Below are 24,699 nucleotides of genomic sequence, written 5' to 3'. Positions count from 1 at the left end.
TTATTTTTAATGTCCAAATTGATTTCTTCTCCAGGTTATATCATTCTGCCATTTTATAACTGAAACTCTAAAGACATAAGTAGATACTTAGAACATAAGCAATTTAAGAAACATTAAGCATCAATTCTACTACTCCTGTAAATTTCAAATTTACCCAGAAAGAACTGCTTCCTTTAGAAGAAATGGATCTTGCCCAGCCCTTCCCTCATTTCCACTCCTATGTTAGAGCTTAAAATGAAAGGAAATATATACATGCTAGATTTAATAATGAAGGAGAATAGATATACATACTTAAGATATTTTATTTGCCTTTCCTTCCAGAAGACAAAAAGAATAAGAGAATAATAATGATATAAGTAACATGTAACAAGTACATACTGAGCCAGGCATTGCTCTAAGTCATGTTCATGCATGAACTTATTTAATCCACACAAAGACTCTATGAAATATTTCCTCTTATTATTATTCCCACTTTAGAGATGAGGAAACTGAGACAAAGAGAGATTAAGTAATGCCCAAGGTTTCAAAGTTAATAAATGACAGGGCTGGGATTCAAACCCAGATAGCATATTTCCAAAGCCCATGGTCTTAGATACACATTAAGAGAAATAGCTATGGTTTGGTTCTAGAGAAATTTGATTCCTTAAATGTAAGTATAGCATAGTTTAAATAGGACATGGCTTCCTCTCTGTTTGGCTTAGGAATCCCTATGCACTGATGGCCTTGATGATAATGGGTATGTGTTTAGTTGAATATATCTGGAGAGCTAACGTTTACAATTAATAAGATAAAGTAGAATATTCCATACTCATTTCTAAGTATTCATCGAAGAGTCCATAGGCATTCATCGGCTGAAGGTTGTAGTCCTTTTCCCATTGTGGGAAACTTATTTTCCTTTCAGGTCCATGTTCTTGTCGTACTTTTCTTCTAGTCCACCAATTCTGAATTAACCTGGGCAGAAAGATCAATTTCTTACAAAAAAATGTAACTAAATACTGCACATTCTTACTTATAAGTGGAAGCTAAACACTGGGTACACGTGGACATTAAGATGAGAACAACAGACACTGGGGACTACTAGAACTTATTTTAATCACTCATGAAACTGTCTCATGTTGAGCATTGCCTATGAGTGTTGAGTAGAGGACTGAGAACATCTGTAAATGGATACAAAGGCAATGCCAAGATATCTTGAAGAAGAGCTGGCTTAAGTGGCTTAATGTAGGATCCTTGAGCAGTCTTGCCACACAGGTGCTGAGCTGCATACTCTGAGGTCAGGGGCCTAAAGATCTGCAAACCCATAAAATGTTTCCTCTCTCGGTACATGGATGCCTGCATGAATGGACTTGTTCGCTTTTGGCTTGAGGTCTCCACAGGGGCTCTGACTCCTGGTAAAATGTCTGGTATTGGTGAGGTTAGCACGTGAATCCATCGCAGTGTTCAGGAGTGCGGTTTGTAATATGAGAAAGTATTGAGAAAATGGGAGTGTGGAGGCAGGTTTGTGTTCCATGCAGGACAAGGAAAAAGCTGAAGGATACCCAGGAGTAGAAGTTCCAAAAACTAAAACACATGGGAAATGAAGCAAATAAAGGGATGAATATCAAAGACAAACCTACTTCACAATTTTGCTGTGTCCACATTACTAGAAGATAAAATATAATTCCCTTGATGTCTGTGACATTTTAATTGTGATTTAAATCTTAAAGGAGAATATAAGGCTGATAATTTTTATGTTTTATTTTTAAAAAGTTTTATGGGAAACATCAAATACTTGGAATAAGATTTCTAAACATAAATCTAAGAATAGAAAATTACTGGCTTTGGTTCTGACAGAGAGCTAAGAAAAGACTTTCTGAAGTGAACCAAGTTTCCACTAATTGTTTTGGCTGAGTGGTCCTCCCTGAAATCTCGAGTTTTCTATGTCTCTACAGAGACATTGAGCTGACATGGAAACCAATAGGTGTGGAATTAAAGCAGAAATATAAGCATTGTTGATTTATGTCCCCATTAAAACTTAACTGACCAGAACTGATCAAACACAGCAGAATTCAAGGTTATCCTTAAGAAATTGATGCAAGTTTTTGCTCATTGTCATCAATATTTTATCACTAGGTTTACCATGGGAATGGGAGAGTGGAGATGTAGTTAAGGTCTCATACACAGCTAAGGACTTGCAGTGCTCGAGCCCAAAAGGTCAGAGGTATCATTTAAAGCAGCTCACAAGCAAGTATTCAATATTTAGGGGCCTACAGAGGCTCCTCAAAGAATATTCACTTTCGTTCATGCGAACTGTATGAAATCTCCCAGAAAAGCCAACGTTCATGATTTTCATGACTGCCTTTGGATGTCTAAATGTGAGCACTTAGTTCCAGGTGCACACACTGGCTTAATCGCTGAGTCTGCATTGCTTATCTCACTTGCCACACCTAGAAAAGCCAATAACCAGCAATGCTGCCTCTCAATTATTGATACTAAGGTACTTACGGGTAGCCAAGTTCCATGAAATTATTCCAGGTCTGCTTTAGCACCATTATAATACCCATTTGCATACACAGATCAATAAGGCATCCACTAGGGTGGCACTGCAAGGTAAGCAAACACAGAAATTCCAGAATCAATGGAGAGGAAGAAAGGGTATCTGGTTTCTAATCTACACAAAGTTGCCCTATGGCTGTTTAATGCAAGTATGTTGGAAACAAGGAATGAGGGGAGAATACAGACCTCTTCTAGTCTCCACCTGTTTATCAGCCTCAAGTAGGCACCTGGGTGTCCTGTAAATCTTCAACATACAGAGAAAAACAAGCCATTAGCACTCTAGGTCTAAGCTTTCAGTGAATATCACATTTAGTTTAGCATATCCTCCAATGTGAGTGACTGCCACAGTAAGTATCAGGTCTGGAAGAATTAGGAAACCCTCCAGATCTGTCAGAACTACAGCTTCTGGGATTCTCCTGGGAACATTTCTCTTCTGGCCTTTCTGTCCGGCTGCCTAATGCAAAAGCCAGTTCTTGCTGCTTGCTGTGGACTTTTAACATTTTCTGCTGAATATCGAGTGCTCTGGCCTGTGTAAGCAGAAGTTTTACTCCTGGATTTAAACACATTTGACCTTTCTGAGTCATAGTCATGCTGTCAACAATGTTATTAAACTATTTGCCTAGAATTTTGTGCTGTTGGAATAGCTAGAAGTGAAGGAGAGACTGCTTGTAGTGATCTCACCAAAACCCTATGCCTGGCCCTTTCCGGGTTCCCATCTCCTCTGAAATGCCTCAGATGTAAGGGGATTCATGCAACATTAACACTAACAGGGAATCCTTCCCAAATCCTCATAACTGCTGGATTTAAAAATTACCCAGCATCTGCTGGCATCCTGTTTCTGCCCCCTTTCCTGTCAAGATGTCCTTTCCTCTTCAGTGAAGTCAGGAATCCAGGACACGCTGCAGCCCCCTCCCCATTTTGCCACCTGCTGTCATAGGTGTGAAAGCTAGGGGCCTGAGTCAGGTGCAGACAGAGGCCAGAAGTTTTCAATGCATCATTCACAGGCACAAACTATTTTCCTCTGCTTATCTTAGCAGCGAAAGGTACACAGGCAGTTTTGAGTGGAGATGATTTCCTTGGGATGCCCTGTGGTTTTGAGATTTGGGAAGGGAAGGGAGGAGGCTGCTCGTCCCGTTTTACACTTTGCATAAATCACCCTAAGGAAGGGGCTTCTCTGTCCCCATGGGTCAGTGACCTCTAAGTGTTCAGTTCTCAGCTTGGGGAAGTGTGCAGGGGTCAGGTTCTTACCTTCCAAGGAAGAATGCAATGTAAAATGTGGAGCTGTTCAGATTGACAAACTGAAAAAGAAACATTTTCAGGGTGAAGCTGTTCTCCCACTCAGACTCTGTGCGAGGCTGTTCTGTGGACAAAAGTGAACAGAGTTTGAGAGGCTGAATCTCATCCCCTCTCAACTCCCTCTCTTCCCTTCCCAACACACACAGGGTGGGAGCACAGGAGTCCTGAGGAGGTTGCAGGAGGCTCCAGTTTACCCATGGACGGTGTGTGATGGAACAGACCACCCATAGGATCCTCAAGCTTACAGGCCAGACCCAACAAGGGTCTCATGAGAAGTGGCTATGGACGAATCTGAGAGGACTGAATACCTAGACTATTCCACTCTTACAGAATACCCAGAGAGCCGGCAGCAGAGACAGCCAGGCTGTCGAGGCCTCAGTCCCGGTCTTGGCTCTCTTTGGCAGCCTTTTCTTTTCCTCTTAGTCTATGCAGGCTTAGTTCCTACCAGCTCCAAATAGTTCCTTGGTCTCAACTTCTAATTCTCATATTATACCAGCCTACTGCTTAAGAGGGAGTCAACTCCCTAACATAGAATGCTAAGAGCATTTGACTCCTTTGCCTTTTCCCTCATCCACCATTTTCCATTCTCATGAACAAATACCAAGGAGGTGACGTTATCTTTAGAGCTTTTACTGCACATCACCATCTGTGTCTTATAATGTCCTGACCTCAGTCAGGGACCAATTCTCATCTCCATATATTTCAACCTCCATAAATCAAATGGTCTCTGGACATAATGGTGTGAACCAAAATGTAGATCCATTTGCCCTTAAGATTAAACCTCCATCTAGAAATCTCATGTGACTGCACTTATTCTAAGGAGCTACATTCTAAGAGCTGGCAATGTCTAAAAAAAGGTATTTAATACAATAGCATTTGTCTGTTTTGTCTGTTTCCACATTCCCTGAGCTTCTAATTTCTCATTTAATGCTTCACTTAATCAATTCATTTTCCATGAATTATGACTCAGAACGCTTATTGGGAGCATATCTGAGAAGGGAAGGGAGAATGAAAGAGAATCTGATTTAAAATGGTTTAAATGTCAGCTTTAGGACTTGTTGAGAGAGAGCCATAAAGCCACAGGATCCCTAAAGGGTTTCGCTTCCGCTACTGAACTCCTGGTTACATGGAAAGGTCTCATGGGTTGCTAGCTAGTTTCCCAGGTGTCCCCACCATGGATGGACCAGGACTGTACCTCCACTGGCATTTTTGCTAGCCTAGATAAAGGTACCACAGGGTACATTGTCTACTGATCTTTTCCATGGACATAAGCCTCTTTCTATCTTTTTGGGCAAGAACTGGTGGTGATGGAAGATTTCAATGACATTAAAAGAGATAAAGTGCCTAGCTCTGTATCCAGCACATAGAAAGGTTCAACAAATGCTATCTATAATCATAATGATGATTAAAACTAAGAACACTTTTGTGAGTTTTTTTCTCCTTTGGACAAGCTACTTATGGAAGGCATTAAAGTGAGTTACGGGTGGAAGCATGTAATTTTCTCAAACTGCATAGAGCATAATGATCAATACTTTGTTAATAACATTGGGACAATTTCTTTGTCTTGAAAATGTGATAAATGTACAAGTTATTGTTGGCTACCAGATTGTTCTGGAGTGCAGTGGCATAATCATGGCTCACTGTAGCCTCCACTTCCTGGGCTCATGCAATCCTCCTGCCTCAGCCTCTGGAGTAGCTGGCACTACAGGTACATGCCACTATGCCTGGCTAATTTTTAAATGTTTTTATAGAGACAGGGTCTTGTTATTTTATCCAGGCTGGTCTTGAACTTCTGGGCTCAAGCAATTCTCCTGACAAGGCTTCCCAAAGTGTTAGGATTACAGATGTGAGCCACCATGCCTGGCCTCCCAGTATTCAAAGAAACTAACCCTGGTGTGAGTTTATATACCATGAAAACTTGATACATTTTTGATTAAACAAAAATTATAGGCAATAGCAAATGAATACTTTTTTAAGTTATGCTGGATACTTTATACAAATGTACTCTTGTGATGCTATTTTTTTTGCATGAAGAGAAAATCTACTTTAAATTACATTAGCTCATGACAGATGTTTGTGACAGATTTTAAAGCTTTATATAGAAAAATTACTATACATATTTAAATTATTCTGTTGAAGGCAAAGAAAAAAATTGTTGTATGAATTTTAAAATAAAGGGAATATTTTTTTCCAGCAGTGTTAGAGAAAGGAATCTTTGAATTATATTTTCCAGACCACAGTACAGTGCTGTGAAATAAAAAGGGTTCCACTTACCTAAATTTGTCAGAAGCAGTGCAACTTTTTCATAGAGCTGTAAAATAAATTTCGTGTATTTAATAAATCAATGGCAGGTGTTAAAAAATCTATAACCACAAAGGAAATAGGTAATCAAATCAGGAATGAAAATAATTTTATTAAGCATCCATTGCTCAACCAATGAAAACATTGTGTATAGAAATCTCAGACTTTTGGAGTCCATTGGTAATGGAGATTTGTGTAATTTTCAGGGCAAGAAAGATATGTACAAGGTCCTATCTAACTATTTATAAAATATCACTTCTTGTTTTGGGGTGAATAATTTTATGGCAACAAGGCTAGCTACTATTCATTACCAGCTTTCTAGTAATGAATATTACTAGATATTACTAGCTACTATTCATTACCAGCTTTCTAGTAATGAATACTTTTTTAAGTTATGCTGGATACTTTATACAAATGTACTCTAGTAATGAATATTACTAGAAATAGTAATACTACACAGTTGTAATATTGCTGAGCCTCTGGATCCTGAATGTAAAATCTCTAAGCCTGCTTCTGATGGTAAGATTCTGCAATCCTATTGTTTATGGACTGCTGTAAACTATAGATTACAGCATTCATAAACACTGAAGTGATTAAACATTACTGGAAATTCCCAGAGCTTATGGTACTCCACTTTTCCGTTAGTGGGCCAAATGCCTCCTTAACTCACTCATCCTTAACTCACCCAGCCATCTGGTCAATAGATGGTTCTGAGGATGCGGTGTATGTATGCATGTGTGTGTGTGGGTGTGTTTGTGTGTGCATGTGTGTACTGAAGAGCAGAGAGTATAGTCTAGGGTAAATCCAGCTCTAGGCGATTCCCCAGAGTGGGTAAAATTGAAAGATCAAGGGCTGTTTCTAAAACAAAAGATGATAAGTGAAAATGAAAGGGAAAAGTAGTTTAGTAGACTGGAACAATAGGAAGATTAAGAACACATTTAGATTAAAGTAGTGAAAACACACTGGTTAAAATTGCCAGGCTGGAATTACAGCTTGACCATCCAGCAAGCTGAAGGACTTGAGGAAGTTCCTTATCTCTTCTTCAGACCAGTGTTTTCTTTATATGTGGGTGGGATGGATATTGAACTCACTGACCTTACTGTCCTTCTTAATTTTTCAATTCTCTTATCTGAGATTTCTGTTAATTACAGAAATAAACAACATACTCTGTATGTATTACTCCAGACTTTCAACAACGACTATGGTTTGCTATATTCGTTATATTAATACAGCCATAGGATCAAATCTTGTGTCTAGAAATCTCAGACTCTTGGAGTCCAATGACAATGGAGATTGGTGTTGTTTTCAATAAGAAACCCTTGTGGTATAGATTAGTCATACCCAATTGATCATAAAAATAAAATGCTAGTAAACAACAGATCAGAACAAATGTTCTAATCCAATATATTTTAATATTACAATGTATTACAAAGGCACTATAACATTAAAATTATTTAATTATGTAATTATCAGGCAAAATTAGATTTGACTGGTGAGACAACCTTTGTCAAAAATACAATTCTTGATTAACTGGTTCATTTTATTTATTTATTTTTGAGACAAAGTTTTGCTCTTGTCACTCAGTCTGAAGTGCAATCACACAATCTCAGCTCACTGTAACCTCCCGGGTTCAAGCTATTCTCCTGCCTCAGCTTTCGGAGTAGCTGGGATTACAGGCGTGCAACACCATACCCAGCTAATTTTTGTATTTTTAGTAGAGACAGGGTTTCACCATGTTGGCCAGACTGTTCTCGAACTCCTGACCTCAGTAATCCACCAACCTTAGCCTCCCAAAGTGCTGGGATTACAGGTGTGAGTCACCTCACCTGGCCTATGTTTTATATCTTTCACAATGATGTTTACTTGTCATAGTACCTCACTTTACACACTTGTCTAAAAGGCCCTCAGAGCTGAGGATATGTGTTTGTTACATGGGTGTAAAATTCCATGAAAACATTGGAATTTTAAAAAAAAAGGAACAACATAGGAGTCAACATATGATTAATATGAACCTTTTGAAAAATAAGGTAAAGCATATGGGGACACAGTAGGAATCCATGGCATCTGTGACTACTCCTTATACATGTTGAAGATATAAGGATAGGGCTGTGAGACTTTGGACAGGACACAGGAGGGAAGGGCACACACACACAGAGAGGGACTCACGGCTGCTCAGGGTTCTCCACGAGTGGTTTCTGGAAAATGTCTGATGTCTCATTAGGTGGCTGAGAGAGAAACCATGGAAAGCTTGTTCTGCTATAAGCAGTGGGAAATCTGTTTCCAAAACAGATGCTGCAAATTCTGATTGTGAATATCTGTAACTGGCAGAAAGCTTTCTGATCTTACAGATATGTCCAAAAGGAAGCTATGTGTACTTCTGCTTTTATCTTGTCAGTCTGATCAATGAATGTGGACTTGCTCTGAGGCAAACTATATTTTCTGGTTTACTATTTTTGGAAGATGAGATGTATTTCTTACTGTTTACAGTAAAATTAAATCTGATTCAAATTGGCATGGCTGGATAAAAAGGATAATAATATTCAGGACATAGGCATAGGCAAGGACTTCATGACTAAAACGCCAAAAGCACTGGCAACAAAAGCCAATGGACAAATGGGACCTAATTAAACTCCAGAGCTTCTGTACAGCAAAAGAAACAATCATTAGAGTGAACCAGCAACCAACAGAATGGGAAAATGTTTTTGCAATCTACACATCCGACAAAGGGCTAATATCCAGAATCTACAAAGAACTAAAACAGAGTAGAAAAAAACAAACAAATCCATCCAAAAGTGGAAGAAGGATATGAACAGATACTTTTCAAAAGAAGACATATATGAGGCCAAAAAACATATGAAAAAATGCTCATCATCACTGATTATTAGAGAAATGCAAATCAAAACCACATTGAGATGCCACCTCATGTCAGAATGGTGATCATTAAAAAGTCTGGAGACAACAGATGCTGGAGAGGATGTAGAGAAATAGGACACTGTTGGTGGGAATGTAAACTAGTTCAACTATTGTGGAAGACAGTGTGGCGCTTCCTCAGGGACCTAGAAATAGAAATTCCATTTGACCCAGCAATCTCATTACTGGGTATATATCCAAAGGATTATAAATCATTCTATTATAAGGACACATGCACATGTATGTTCATTGTGGCACTGTTTACAACAGCAAAGACCTGGAACCAACCCAAATGCCCATCGACGATAGACTGGACAAGGAAAATGTGGCACATATACACCATGGAATACTATGCAGCCATAAAAAACGATGAGTTCGTGTCCTTTGTAGAGACATGGATGAATCTAGAAACCATCATTCTCAGCAAACTGACACAAAAACAGAAAATCAAACACCGCATATTTTCACTCATAGGCAGGTGTTGAACAATGAGAACACATGGACACAGGAAGGGGAGCATCACACACTGGGGTCTGTTGTGGGGCCTGAGGGAGGGACAGCAGTGGGGTGGGGAGGTTGGGGAGAGATAACATGGGGAGAAATGCCAGATGTAGGTGATGGAGGGATAGAGGCAGCAAACCCCATGGCCATGTATGTGCCTATGCAACAATCCTGCCTGATCTGCACATGTACCCCAGAACCTAAAGTATTATTTTTTAATAATAAAAAAAAACAGCAAAATAGACAGGCTTGGGCCTTTTCATAAAGGGAGCTGTTTATCAATTTGTTTGAAAAAAGATAATACTATATTAAATAATTGAAAGCTTTTAAAAAAAGAAATAATTTTGGGGAAATATAGTTATTGGAAGATATTTGTGTTAGAATCTATACATGAATTGGTTACATACTCAGAAGTTATCAAATAATTTGGGAACATATATTTTCACTGTATGATAAAAATCCATGTCGGTATATACTCAGAATAAAAATACCAACTACATTTAGAACTGTGTGACAAATAAATTATAAACAGTTTATAGGTAGAAAAAAAGGATGTAATAACTTTTTAGTCTCTTCCTGGGCTCTATCCTTTGTTGGCCTATTTAGCTTGCAACCACCATATTGGGACATTCTTTGGTCACTAGTGAAGCAGAACAGAATTGAGACAATATGATCAGGAACAAGAAATTCCATCCTATTCACTTCAATTCACTCTATCTTTAAATATGTATTTTTCAAGACATGGAATAAAATATAAACTACTAAGTATCCCTTAACCAACCATTAAGAGGAGTAATATTTCTTTAGGACCTAGAGGACTTTTGTAAAATAATATAAATTTTATTTTAAAAGTACACTATATAAAAGTAAATACGTATCATCAAACCTATCAGAAACTTGGCATCTGATAAAGATCTGCTTCTTTAGTTAGCACTGGACAAATCTAGCAGAAAGTCAGAAATGGGATATGTGATTTATAATAATTTTATTATTTAAAAATCAGGGTCTTTAATCTAGCTCTCAGGATTTTTATATTTAGTTAATAAAAAGTATTAATAATTAATGTCTAAATAATGATTATTTTTGGAAGAAAAGTATGGTCAACATTTTAAGTAGTTGAAAACAACAGACAGCTGTAAAAAGTCTACATTGGTCTGTAATCCCAGCACTTTGGGAGGCCGAGGGGGACGGATCACGAGGTCAAGAGATCGAGATCATCCTGGCCAACATAGTGAAACCCCGCCTCTATTAAAATATAAAAATTAGCTGGGCGTGGTGGTGTGTGTCTGTTGTCCCAGCTACTTGGGAGGCTGAGGCAGGAGAATTGCTTGAACCCGGGAGGCAGAGGTTGCAGTGAGCCGAGATCGCACCACTGCACTCCAGCCTGGCGCCTGGTGACAGAGCGAGACTCTGTCTCAAAAAAAAAAAAAAAATCTACATTGGGTCATGATAATGTCTCACATTGAGTTATTTCAGAAACCACTCGAGAGTTTACTTCTGAATTGGTCAAAGCTACATTACAACCAACAGTCTTTCATCCTTTATGCCGATGTTTGCTTTATAAGGACTTACTTTTTTTAAGATATTCTGATGAAACCGTCCCAACTGTATTACACATTTGGTTGCCCTCATAATGGAACCTGGGAAGCTTCAGGGTACAGGACAGGAGTGTAAATGTGTGTGCAGGGAAGAGATGTCATCAGAGATAGCTGAGGGGGTTAAGGTAACTGGCACCTGCCCAGAGAGGTCCTGGCTGATGCTGCTTTTAGAGTTCTTATGTACACTTTTTCTTTTCTTTCCTTCTCTTTGCTATGGCTTGTCATTCCCTGTTCTCATCAGTATTCTTGCTTTAGCAACCTTATGTTTTTCTAGTATGACGTTGGCTGGAAATCAGAGTACCAAAGATGTTCATGTTATATCTAAAATAAATGAAAAACCACGAGGGCATTCCTAAGAATAGTATGTGTTGGCTTTAGAGTGTGAACTCTACCTCATCCATGTTGGCTAGCTTGAAACACTCTGGGAGATAAAAGATGTAAAATACCTAGCAGCCTAGCTCCCAGCATATAGCAGGTGCTTTACAACATCAGCAGCTGCGTACTTTGGCCACTCCCTATGCTCTTGTCTTCATTTTGAGTTTGTTTACTTCCTCTTTTCTTGGCTGTGCCTTGAAGTACAGATTGTTGGATCAATGATTTCCAGTTAAAATGAAGTGTTTTACTCTGACAACACTGGCACCTGCTTGAAACATATGGGCAAGTGTGTATTTACAGATTCACTTCCTGTACATAGGCATTTATTTCTTAAGAAGATGTATAAATTAAATTTTAAGACACTGGAGGAAAGAGATGATAACAATACAGTACGCATTAATTCACTGCATCCTAATGAGATGCAGAACTTTTCACCTATGGCTGTTTGGGTAATTTAACGAGGAATCAGTCTCCACCAACAATGTATATTCACAATCAACACTGAGACTAACTGAGTCCTGATGGAGGGTCAAAATGGGGAGATACAGGGAGTGCTAACCATCTACTTTCAACTTCCACTTGCTAAGCTGTCATACAAACGTCACATCAAAATGATCAGCAGCTGCCCCTTTTCTTACTTCTGAGTTTTGAAACTTTTTTCCTAAAATAATAAAGATATTTTATGTATTTTAATACTAATGAGCTATCTGCATTTAATTAGCTCAGTGATTACTAGTTCACTTAGGAATCATAAATTAAGTTCTTTGTTATTGGGTAAATTGAATTCTCTTAGGAATCACTCGAGGTTTATTGGTTATGGAATTCAGAATTGCTTAAAGAACTATAAATGGCAAGCTAAATAGATAAAACTATATGGATAATAGTATTAAATTAGTTGGCCTTTGGAAAAGCATTTTCTAATGATGTAAGCATTTCAGCATTATGGCCCAGATTTAAGATGTAGTATAAATAAGGACGAGAGAACTATAATTAATTGAACATCTACTCCATGCCTAACTACTGTGCTTGGTACTCTGTGTATATTATTTACAGTAAAAACTTTTAAGGTCAGCTTTTTTTTTTTTTTTTTTTTTTTTGAGACAGGTCCTTGCTCTGCTACCCAGGCTAGGGTTCAGTGGTGCAATCATGACTTACTGCAGCCATAAACTCTGAGGCTCACGTGATCATCCCATCTCAGCCTCCCAAGTACCTAGGAATACAGGTGTGTCACCTGGCTAATTAATTTTTTTTTTTTTAGACATGGGGTACTGTGATTACAGACATGAGCCACAGTGCCTAGCCATGTTTTTATGTGTAGGTTGATGTCAACCAGCAGCTGACTGTGTCAGGCAGTACCTTTGGTTCTAAAAAAAAAATAGCAACAACAATTTACAGAGGATCTACTCTGTGCCGGGTTCTATTTCAGGCACTCGGGAATAATAACAGTGACAAAAAACCAAATAAACAAAATAGGGGAAACATTCTACCCTTATGGGCCTACATTCCAAAAGAAATGGCAGATAATAAACAAAATAAGTAAGTAAAAAAATAGCATATTAGGTGGTGATAAACGCTATAGAGAAAACGCAGGCAAGCAGATAGGAAATTGTCAGATAGCAAGAGTGGGTGGCAATGTAAAATAGGGTGACCAGGGAAGCATTTACTAGAGAACTGACATTTGAACAAAGACTGGATGGAGGGGATGGAGTAAGTGATACAGACCCTGTGGGAGTAAAAGGCTCCAGGCAGAGAGAGCAGCAAATAAAAAAGTCCTGGGGTGAGCATATTGAAAGGACAAGTGTGGCTGGAGCAGGTGAATCATGGTGAGTAAGGGAAAAGATGAGGTCAGAGATGTCACACAGACCAGATGAGCAGGTAACTGTGAGGCCACTGTGTAGATATGCAGTTTTACTCTGAGGGATAGGAAAGCCACGACACCATGTGAACACAGGAGCCATGTGAATTGACTTACATGTAAGAAGCTCTCTCTGGCCTCTGTGTTGAGCCTAGATTGAAGGGAGCAACATGGAAGCTGGGAGATCAGTTAGGAAGCTGCTGCAATAATCTCCGTAAGAGACACTGCAGACTTGGGCCAGGGTGGGACCTCGGGACGTGCAGAAAGTGATCAAATTCTGGATACATCTGGACAGCCAGAGAAGTAGAGGAGTCCAGGAGAATGCCAAGACTTTTAGTCTGAGCAAGTACAATAAGGAAGGCTGTGTGGAGGGAAGATGGGGAATTGGGTTTGAAAGTGTTAGGTTGAGATGGTCATGTAGACAGTTTAACATATGAGTTTGGGGATTCAGGAAAGAAATCTGGGCTGAAATATGCTATCTGAAAAAGCCTGGAAATCAACAAAAGCAATATGTACCAGCTTGAGAGTTTCCTTCCAGGGTTATATCAAGGAATGCTTTGGGTTTTGTTTTCATGTTTTTTTGAGAAAGGGTCTCCCTCTGTCACTCAGGCTGAGTGCATTGGCACTGTCACTGCTCACTGAAGCCTTCACTTTCCTGAATCAAGTGATCTTCCCACCTCAGTCCTCCAAAGCAGCTGGGACTACAGGTGCGTATCACCATGACCAGCTAATTAAAAGATTTTTTTTTTGTTTTAGAGACAAGGTCCCACTATGTTACCCAGGTTGGTCTTGAACTCCTGGGCTCAAGTGGTCCTCTGGCCTCAGCCTCCCAAAATGCTAGTATTGTAGATATGACCCCTGTATCCAGCCAGGAATGCTTTGGATACTATCTTCCTATCACTGATAATCAAAAAGAAATAGGAACCAACATTGCAAAGCTGTGTCACAGGTTCTGAGTGCTCTAAATTCTTTCTCTAAATTTACTTAAGGAGTATACGATATTATCTTGTTGGATAAATCAGGGAACTAATATTTAGAGAGGTTATGTGCTTTTTCCAATCTTACACCATAGAAAATCCTGGACTCTAGATTTGAATCAAGACTTTTAAGCCCCCGGACCCAAGTGCATCTTCATTGCCAGGCACTTTGCTGCCAGGGCATCAGTGCTATGTGAATGACCCACCTCTCTGAGGCCAGATCCCTTCAGCAACAGAAGAAAACTATCACATGCAGCCCACACATTTTGATCCATTTGGCTAGCCACTGCAGCTCACTTACCACGTTCAGCAACATAATGATACAAAAGTTGATGCACACAGCAGTCCCTGTGGTTGCAACCTGAGAGTTATTCCTGATTAATGCCCACTTAAAGGCAGCGAAAGTGCTGACAGTCACCACTCGGTAAATGACGATCCCGAACACGGCAGCGATCACCACACAGATCTGGCAGGAAGACAAGACACCAAGTGAACCCCCTGGTAAAATGTCACAGGAAGAAGATTCTCATTCCTGGAACATCCTCTGATGGGAAAAGGAAGTAATGCCATGGCAGTACTGCTCAAGAGACCTCAATCAAATGCATACGTTTCATTGTGGTTAATACTTTCTCTTGTCTTTTTCTATTTTCTTTCTTATTAAAATAAAAGAACTACATTGCTTGAAAGTTGAGAATCTGCATAAGCTATGGGGTAACACTTTTTAATGCAGAATATACATTGAGCAGATGGACAAATACTGATATGGAAATCCTATCATGCCACTCTTCTGTTTAAACTTGTTTACTGGTTTATTATTCTAGGATAAAAGGAAAACCCTTATGTGGCCTGCAAGACACTCTCTAGCCTTTTTGGTCTCCATTCCTCCTTCCTTCTGGAGCCCCCACAGCTTCTCTCATTACATTAAATGGGCTAAGCACCCTTGATCATCAAGATTATTTCCTTTGCCTATAATGCCTACCCACCCAATCTCTTGCAAACACATGTGTGCACATGCACACACATACAAACACACACACACACAGCCTAATTAACACCTACTCATCTTTCTTCACTTCTCAGCTCAAATACCACTTCATAATAAAAGCTTTTCATGACTTCCAGACTATTTGTTGTTGGTGTTGTCATATGGTACCCATATCATACAGGTATATCTTTTTTCAGGACACCACTTATAATTCTTATAATTTCTAACGATCTGACTATTCTCAGTCTCTCCTACTAGAAAGTAAGCTCCATGAGGACAGGGAAGGAGTCTGCTTGGCTCACATGGTTTCCACAACACCTTAGCATAATTACACGTGCACAGTAAGTGCTCAGTTGGTAGTTAAGTGAACCAACTATGTGATAGGTACATATCTTGTTAATTTGATAGTCACACAGACTGAAGCATATTTCCCTGAAGATTTCATGGCATTTGAGAAAATATAGCATATATTCTTTCTCTATGAAATACAGTTGTCCCTCAGTATCCCCATGAAGGATTGGTCCAGAACCACCCCCCAATACCATAATACCAAAATCCACAGATGCTCAAGTCCCCTTTAGAACAGTATAGTGTTTGCATATAACCTGTACACAACCTCTCATATACTTTAAATCATCTCTAGATTACTTATAATACCTGATACAATGTAAATGTTATATAAATAGTTATACAGTATTATTTAGGAAATAATGACATGTAGCTGTACATGTTCAGTACAGCCACAACCATCCTTTTATTTAAAAAATAATTTCCATCTTGGTTGGTTGAATTCATAGATGCAGAACCCACAGACACATAGGGCCTACTTTAATGCAAATCTGAGACTCCAAAAAGTTTTGGGACTTTCATTAGGTGACTCACCTAATATTAAAATGTCTTAGAGACCTTAACTCACTTAATTATCAAAGGCTAGACCTTGCAGCCAGGCCTCAGGAAGGCCTCTGCTGATTTAGAGATCCCTTTCTTCACAAAAAGCATTCCTCTGTTTTGCACAAAATTTATTTTCTGCTTACTTTTAAGGGAGATACGTTTTAAAAGCTCAAGTACAAGTCCTAGCTTAGACTGGTCAAAATAATAATAAAATAAACAAAAACCTGTCCAGATCTTAATGGTAGATCTGTTGATCAGGAGACAGGTAAAATCTTTGCTGAAATCCAGACAAGGACAGAATGAGGTAGGAAGGACAGTGGGCTGGATTCAAAGTCAGAGTACAGATCAGAGCCCTAGCTCAGCTATCACCAAGCAGCCTGACCTTGGAAAAGCTTGTCCTCTCCATAGCTCCAACCTTCTGTGTCCTAGGTTCCCCATCCATATAACAGGAAAAGTTTAATCAATGACTATGGGTCTTTATAAGAAACAAGACGATAAATATGAATTTATTTATTTACAGAAGGCAAATCGTGACACAATTGCTTACAAAGCAGTATCTGTAGACAGGCATGGATTTGAATCTTGGTCTGAGCCAAGGAGTCTGGGTAAGCTGCCCAGCCTTCATCTCCCCAGTTTCTTCACTAGTGAAAGACAGTAGACTGTCTGGATTTGCTACAGTCTTATCCTTCCTATTCTAATAGTCTAGGCATATATTTATATACTCATCATTTGAGAAAAAGGAAAGGAGGATTTCAGAAAAATCTGCATATGTTTTGTTTGGTAATTATAGTGTTAATGCTAAGACTGCTTTTTAGGAAAAGCTAACAACTCAGGTCTGTTTTTCAAACTGACATGATCATTAGTGAGTCAGGAAATTAATTTTAGGAGATTAATCTGTCATTAAAAATAGACTCTAATAAAACAAAACCAGAGCTTACTGCATATTATAAAGGTGAGCACTGTTTTACTTAAATTGCCTTATACATATACTTGCTTGGCATATTCAGGGTTGTGACAGAGTATGTATTTCTGACTGTATGGGCACGGTGAAGAGTTTGAAAAACACTGCTGTGCACCCTGTCTCACACTTTCGGCTCCTTTTAGCATCACATAGTGGAATATGGCAAGAGGAAAGAATATCAGATTAGAGGGTCTCAGCTCTTAGCTACCTACTGGCTGACCTTGGGTAAGCCCCATAACCTTTTGGAGTCTCAGTTGTTCCATCTGTAATATGAGGATAGCAATACCATCCCTGACCACCAAACGGAGTTACTGTGAGGAATAAATAACATAAAGTGCAAAAATATTTTGTAGAACTCTGCAAATGCCCAATATGATTACTATTATTGTGCTATAGGTTTTGTACTTCATGAAAAATATTTTTTAAAAAGTTTCAGACCATAAAAAATATTCCAGATGCAGAAACGATAAGTCTGCTGCATTTATCTGTAAATGCTTGATAAGGTTCTGGTTTTCCAGAAATGGGATTCATCCGTTCTTTCTTGGAATACTTGGCTTCAAACTGGGGTCGTATTTCTTCCTAAAGGACAAGCAGACACATTTTAATGAATTAAAGATGTGCTCATAAAATAAGAAATAACATTTTACCCCACCATAAAACAGAGTCCACAGCTGCCACACTAATTAGTCAACCAATGAGGTGGACTTGGGTGCCCAGGCTTAAATATTTGAAAATTGGCCACTTGAAGAAAATCTAAGAATGAAGATCAAGATCTACTATTATCAAAAGCAAAGAAATTTGGACTAATAGTTACATTTCTCTGTTATCTTATAAAACTATGTTTGCAAAAAAAAAAAAAAAAAGAAACCCTGAGAATAGTATTTTAAAAGGGACAAGCTGTCCTGTCCTAATGGTTTGGAACAACTAATAAGCTTTTACTTTTATTTTTATGTATGTATGTATGTATTTATTTATTTATTTTGAGACGGAGTTTCGCTCTTGTTACCCAGGCTGGAGTGCAATGGTGCAATCTCGGCTCACCGCAACCTCCGCCTCCTGGGTTCAGACAATTCTCCTGCTTCAGCCTCCCGAGTAGCTGGGATTACAGGCACAGGCCACCATGCCCAGCTTATTTTCTGTATTTTTAGTAGAGACAGGTTTTCACCATGTTGACCAGGATGGTCTCGATCTGTTGACTTCGTGATCCACCCACCTCAGCCTCCCAAAGTGCTGGGATTACAGGCTTGAGCCACCGCACCCGGCCAAGGTTTTACTTTTATTACCAGAGAGTGATAGGGACACCAGGACAAAGAAGGCTTCTCTACAGGAAAATATTCAAAATCTATTTTGTAAGTTGTAACGACAATATAATTCTTAGTTTTCTCCTGCAATTATTTTTTGCATTTTTAGATTCAGTTCACTAAAAACATGGTGAATCTACTTTTTAATAAGCTCATATAGGAGTCATTCATCTTTAACCAATAGATTTTAAGTATATTTTTAATTCTTAATTGAAAACAAGGTAAGCACCTTTCAAAACCAGCTAAAAGCAAGGCTCCTCCAATTCTAAATCAAACTGAGATTTTATTTTGTTTAGCTGAGCCTCATCTGAATGTGAAAAGCTTCTGACTAAAAAGCAATTATGGGATTAGGAAAAGGCAATCAGCAAAGAGGTACACTGATGTGGTTCCGGTTAATTAAGCATGCATTATATTTGAGAGTTTCGGAAGAAGATGGCAAATGAGCAGAAACTCTGCTGAAATGGAGATTGAGTTAATCCAGGCAGAAATGGTCAAGACTTGGATGAAGGTAATGACAGAAAGCAAAGAAAGAGCTGATAGAAGAGAGGTCACAGGGGTGAGCCCAGTTTGGTAGGATCCTGCCCATGTAGCATGAAGGGTGGCCTTCACATGGCTCAGCCTGTCTCCTGCTGCAGAATTAGCTCAAGGCTGGACTTCCCTCAGAAGGTCATGGGGAAGATCAGCAGGAAATACATTAGAAGCAGGCACTGCTTTTCATTTATTTTAGGCAGTTACACTTGAGGAGATAAACATAGCAGACCCAGAATCTTCTGCTTCTTTGGGAAACTTTCAATTTATTAGAGTTTAACTGTCATCAAGAGCCCTTGAGCTAGTCATCCAAAAACTAAGGGCAATCATGGAGACAGGTCTGTGTTCCTGGGTGTATCAGTCCATTTTCATACTGCTATAAGGAAATACCCAAGACTGGGTAAGTTATAAAGAAAAAGAGGGGTAATGGACTCACAGTTCCACATGTCTGGAAAGGCCTCACAGTCATGGTGGAAGGCAAAGAAGGAGCAAGGACACATCTTACATGGTGGCAGGCAAGAGAGCATGTGCAGGGGATGTCCCCTTTATAAAACCATCAGATCTATGAGACTTACTATCACGAGAACAGCACAGGAAAAACCCACTCCCATGATTCAATTACCTTCCACCAGGTCCATCCCCAACACATGGGGATTATGGGAGCTATAATTCAAGTTGAGATTTGGGTGGGGACAGAGCCAAACCATATCACTGGATGTTATAGGCCAAATTGTGTCTTGGTTCCCCCAAATTCATCTGCTGAAGTCCTAACCCCCACTATCAAATGTGACCATATGTAGAAACAGATTTTTTATAGAGATAATTAAGTTCAAATGAGGTCATTACAGTGGACCCTACTCTAATATGACTGGTGTCTTTAGAAGAAGAGGAAATTTGGACACAGAGACACCTAGCGGGAAGACAATGTGAAGACACAGGGAGAAGACAGCCATCTATAAGCCAATAAGAGAGGCCTAGAACACATCTTTCCCTGATGGTTCTCAGAAAGAACCAACCCTGCTGACACCTGGTCTTGGACTTCTAGCCTCCAGAACTGTGGAACATGTAAATTATTGTTGAAGCCACCTGGTCTGTAGTACTTTGTTATGGCAGCACTGACAAACTAATGTGTGAGGTCGCCCCAGAAGGTCTGCAGCGAGTCTGGGTATTTCTGCACAATAAGGTGGAAACCACGGGTTAGAAGTGAGGCATTTCTGCAAGGAATTCCAAGCTGGGAGTGGCTACATATGCAGGCTTCTGTACAAAGGTATGCAGAGTGACAGGACAATTCAGCACTCCATGCTTTTTATCAGGGGCTGGGAAGACAGAAGGCTCCAGACTTATAAGGGATACATACTTTTCCCTGAAGGGTGTCCCTATCATGGGCCCACCACAAATACCAACAGTCATTGTAGATTGATTTGGTCTAAGTTACTCAAATAGGGACAGAAGGGAAAATTGAGTCCCACTTCTTTTGATTAGAGATTTTTAAGGTCCAAAGGTGAAATAAATTGCCCAAGGTGACTACGAGGAAATAACATTTTCTATCCCACTGGAAATTGTTCCCATAAACACATGTAACCAGAAACAGTGGAATGGTGCACATAAAAGGAAGTTCTGAATACAGCCCAGCTGCTACCAGTAGATGCCATAGTCATCTGGGAAGCTTCTTCAAACCTAGGTGTATGTGTGTGTATCTAGATTCTACATATATACCTACACACACACATACCTAGAATCTATATAAAAGAAATATATATACACACATGCATACACATATATATTATATATGCATTTATTTATTTATTTATTTATTTATTTGAGGCAGAGTCTCACTCTGTCACTCAGGCTGAAGTGCAGTGGTGCAATCTCGGCTCACTGCAACCCCCGCCTTCTGAGTTCAAGTGATGCTCGTGCCTCAGCCTCCCAAGTAGCTGGGATCACAGGTGCATGCCACCACACTCAGCTAATTTTTGTGTTTTTAGTAGCAATGAGGTTTCACCATGTTGGCCAGGCTGGTCTCGAACTCCTGGCCTGAAGCAGTACCCCCACCTTGGCCTCCCAAAAGGCTGGGATTACAGGCATGAGCCACCATGCCTGGCCTGAAGAATATTTATAAAAACATGAGAGAAAGCCTTATCAGGAGAAGAAGGATTGTTGAAAACCCCAGTATCATGTATCAAAACCTCCTGTTGTACACCTTAAGTACATGCAAAAACCAAACCAAACCAAACCAAAAAACTACTCAAACATGTTCATGGGATAAGGGGAACAGGCAGCCATTCAGGAGACATAGTTTGAAGGAAACCAATAAAAACAAAAACACCTCTCAGAATTACTTCCCCCACCAAGCCTGCCACAAGGCTAAAATTCTCATTGTTCATATTTCTAAAAGACTCCTTTTGATATGTAAAAATATATACATGTGTTCCCTCCTAGGAAAACACATGGTAATACCCATGATCACACTGTACATATATGAGTAGTATATCTGATTTACTGGCACAGCAAGGCTCTGAGGAAATGAGACTCAGGAGGGGTAAGAGATAGTGAACGAGTGGGAGGAAAGGGGAGCTGAGGCCTGGACCAACTGTCAAAGGAAGCAGGGTCTAAGGGGAGAATGTGGTGACCACGCCCAGTGTGGGTACTTGAGACTTCCGACAGGAATGCGGCAAGAAGAGAGAATCAGAACCAGACAGGTCAGGAGAGGCACAATGGACTGGCCTAGCAGACGCTCAGGGAGAGTGATGGAACTGAGTCTGCCTCTCCTTGGCAGTTTTGTCTAGAGCTGGCCCTCTATTTAGTCATATCTCTCCAAGGTGGCCAATTCAGAGTGGATTCTCCTCAGCATTGAACACCTGATGTCATACTTCAGAGCCTGTGCACACCTAGGCACGGTTCTGGGCACTGGTCACAGACACATTTCCTTGGGATAATTCTCTTGGAAGGATTGCTTCCACATACCTGGAGATGTAAAATGAATGCTCCTTTTCTGCTGAAGTTAAAAAAAAAGATTATTTTTTAAGAAAATGAAGAAAAAAAAAGACACGACTAATTCTTCTGGTGCTTCTACCTACAAGTGAAATTCTTAATCAAGGGATTTTATTCCACTAAGGAATCAAAAATTTAAAATAACATTTGTCAGTCCCTTTTTATTCTGCTTGAAATTTTCTGAAAAGAAAACTGAAAATGCTTTATGAGCACACCTGACTTCACAGAACAGAGAGTGATGATTCAAAGAGATCATGTGGTTCTGGAGGATTTGCTTTTTAAGAAATTCTGATATAAATGATACGAACCTCCTCTTCTTCCCAGTCTATCAGATCCCAGTCATAAGCAATTACTGCCCGCCGTCTTTTCCAAAACTCCAGGAAAACTGTTGCTGGAACAAGCAGAGAAAGACAAAGACATTTTCGAATAAAAGTAAAACAAAGCTCTTAACTGTGTCACTGAATAATGAAGCCATTGCCAAGAATGACAGTTGCTAGTGTAAGCATCCTTGAACATCAGAATTTCCAGCTAAACTTCATTTTACAAGGACTATTTTCTGCGAATTACTAAGCTTGTGTCGGATAATGAAAAAAGAGATTTTACTTAGAATTAAATTAAGTTGATTTACAAGTTGAGGCAGAACAGACTTATTAGAAAGACAAATTATTACATTCTGGGATGTCAGGATTCATTCAAAAATATGTTACTGACATATTTCTCATTGATACAGCTTTTATTTTTTCTATTGCCCAAACATGGGTAAGCAAGCACTTATTTTTTAAAGTGAGAGGCAGATAGGAGCAGAAAAGCCAAAATAAAACTTAGCAGTTCACAAGTATTTGGTAGTGATTTCTTAACCCTTCAAATTTTCCTCACAGCAAATGCCTATGTAAAATATATTTTTCTGTTTTACTGGAAGGAGTCCTGTTCTCTTTTCTCCAAACCTTCTCTTTGTTGCCACAGTGAGGGTAAAAGTGGGTGAGTCTATTAAGAACTTTCTCCAGTAAGTGCAAGGTAGCTGGCCTCCCCATGCAGAGAAATCTGGGAATATCTTCATGCAGCCAAGGTAATTTTCTACTTAATTCAATGAAAGCATACTAACTTAAATGAATTATTAAGCACTATGCAATAAAAGAGAGAGACAAAAATAAGACACACTCCTGCTGCCTTGGAAGGCACAATGCAAATGCAGGGGCACACACACTCACACTCACTCTGAGAATGACTATAAGGATATAACAGACATACACTAGGAGAGTGAATGGGTGGTTCTTTCTCTTTTGGGCCTTGTGCAGTTAAGACTTACAGAAGGTAAAAATAAATTATATATTAGGAATCTACTTCATGAAGGAAAGTAAATATGCAAATGCCTATGTAAAAAATATAATTACTTTCTTCTTTTCTATTCTCCCTTGTTCTCACATTATCTCCTCCTTAGTAGTACTCAGACACTGGAGACATATTCTTAAAATAAGTAACTAGAAAGACAGCATAGAGTGATAGATAAGAATTCTCTGGCATGTGTCCTAGACAGTCCTAAATTTGAAATCCAGATCAGATACAAGCTGTGCTACTGTTGGCAAATCAATTAACTTCTCTAAGCCTTAATTTCCTGATAAGCAAAAGAGGGAGGGTAGAACAGGTCCACAATCTCTTATCAGCAATCAAAAATTCAAAATGCTCTAAAAATTTTAAGTGCTTTCCCCTAAGTTTGCCACAAACTCATCTGGTGGTGAGTCCTGACCCGGACTGATGTATGACTACGTATAACCTCTATTTATTCCTCGTAGTGAGACTTTTCATGTATCGAAAGTGGCCATACTAAGGTATTTGAGTATGGAGTTCTTCCCCAGGCCTCCTGGGACATTTAATAATATATGGCATATTTAGTGCCTTTCTAAAATCTGAAAACTTCTGAGTAGTTACCGTTGTTAAGGAAGATACCCCTAAAATAATAATTTATTCTGGAAGACAGAAATTGAAACAAATATATGTATTTATTTGTGTCAATGCTGAGCAGCCATTTTCTACTGGAGTGCTTCCAGTGAGTCTTGCTGCCTCAGGGATCACCAGGATCATTCCAGGTTTGATTTACTAGGAAGATTCACAAGACAGAGAATACAGTTGTACTGATGTCTAAGATTTATTACAAGGAAATGCTATAAAGCAAAATCTGCAAAGGGAAAAGGTATATGGAGCAAAGTCTGGAGGAAACAGGCACAAGCTTCCAAGAGTCGTCTCCCAGTGAAGTCACACAGGATGTATTTAATCCCTCTACAACGAGCTGTGACAACACATATGAAATGCTGTTTGACTTGAAAACTCCTTAGAAACTCAGTGCCCAGGGTTTTTATTGCGGGCCGGTCACATAGGCACCTGCTGCCTAGCACATACTAAAATTCCAGAGTCCCAGGAAGAAAGCATACATTGTATTGTTTGCACATGTACAAACATGTGCAGCATGAGTTACTCTTAGCAGTCAGGGTAATGAAAACTGTCTTGAAAGCCAAGTTCCCAGACACCAGCCACGGGCCACGCTTGCAAGCAAGCCTTTCTGAAGCAGGCCTGCTATGTTAACTCTTTTCTGCATGCTTGCCCTCTGCCTCACCAAACGGGCTTTGCACAGAGTCCCTGGGGTATTTCTTTTATCAGGTCCTCTAGTCCCTCAAGCAAATGCCACTTTATAAAGACTTT

At 39.4% G+C, this 24,699-nt stretch overlaps 1 protein-coding gene across 10 annotated transcripts in view; it reads right to left on the bottom strand.

Annotated features, from left to right (window-relative positions):
* The window catches only part of ANO4 (anoctamin 4), a 423,664-nt gene that overhangs the window by 24,047 nt on the left and 374,918 nt on the right, over positions 1–24,699 (bottom strand). For all 10 annotated transcript variants that reach the window (XM_009004454.5, XM_009004455.5, XM_054238771.2 and 7 more), the window contains 8 exons: positions 22,314–22,396; positions 17,624–17,764; positions 14,650–14,814; positions 6,106–6,142; positions 3,784–3,895; positions 2,722–2,779; positions 2,485–2,582; positions 809–951 (listed from right to left, as the gene is read on the bottom strand). In XM_009004454.5, coding sequence (XP_009002702.5) covers positions 809–951; positions 2,485–2,582; positions 2,722–2,779; positions 3,784–3,895; positions 6,106–6,142; positions 14,650–14,814; positions 17,624–17,764; positions 22,314–22,396 — 837 coding nt within the window. The remainder of the gene's footprint in view (positions 1–808; positions 952–2,484; positions 2,583–2,721; positions 2,780–3,783; positions 3,896–6,105; positions 6,143–14,649; positions 14,815–17,623; positions 17,765–22,313; positions 22,397–24,699) is intronic.

The sequence above is a fragment of the Callithrix jacchus genome, chromosome 9 (assembly GCF_049354715.1).
Source record: "Callithrix jacchus isolate 240 chromosome 9, calJac240_pri, whole genome shotgun sequence".
Classification (NCBI taxonomy): domain Eukaryota; kingdom Metazoa; phylum Chordata; class Mammalia; order Primates; family Cebidae; genus Callithrix; species Callithrix jacchus.
The sequence above is the reverse complement of the archived record's forward strand: the minus strand, read 5'-3'. Positions and strand labels throughout refer to the sequence as shown.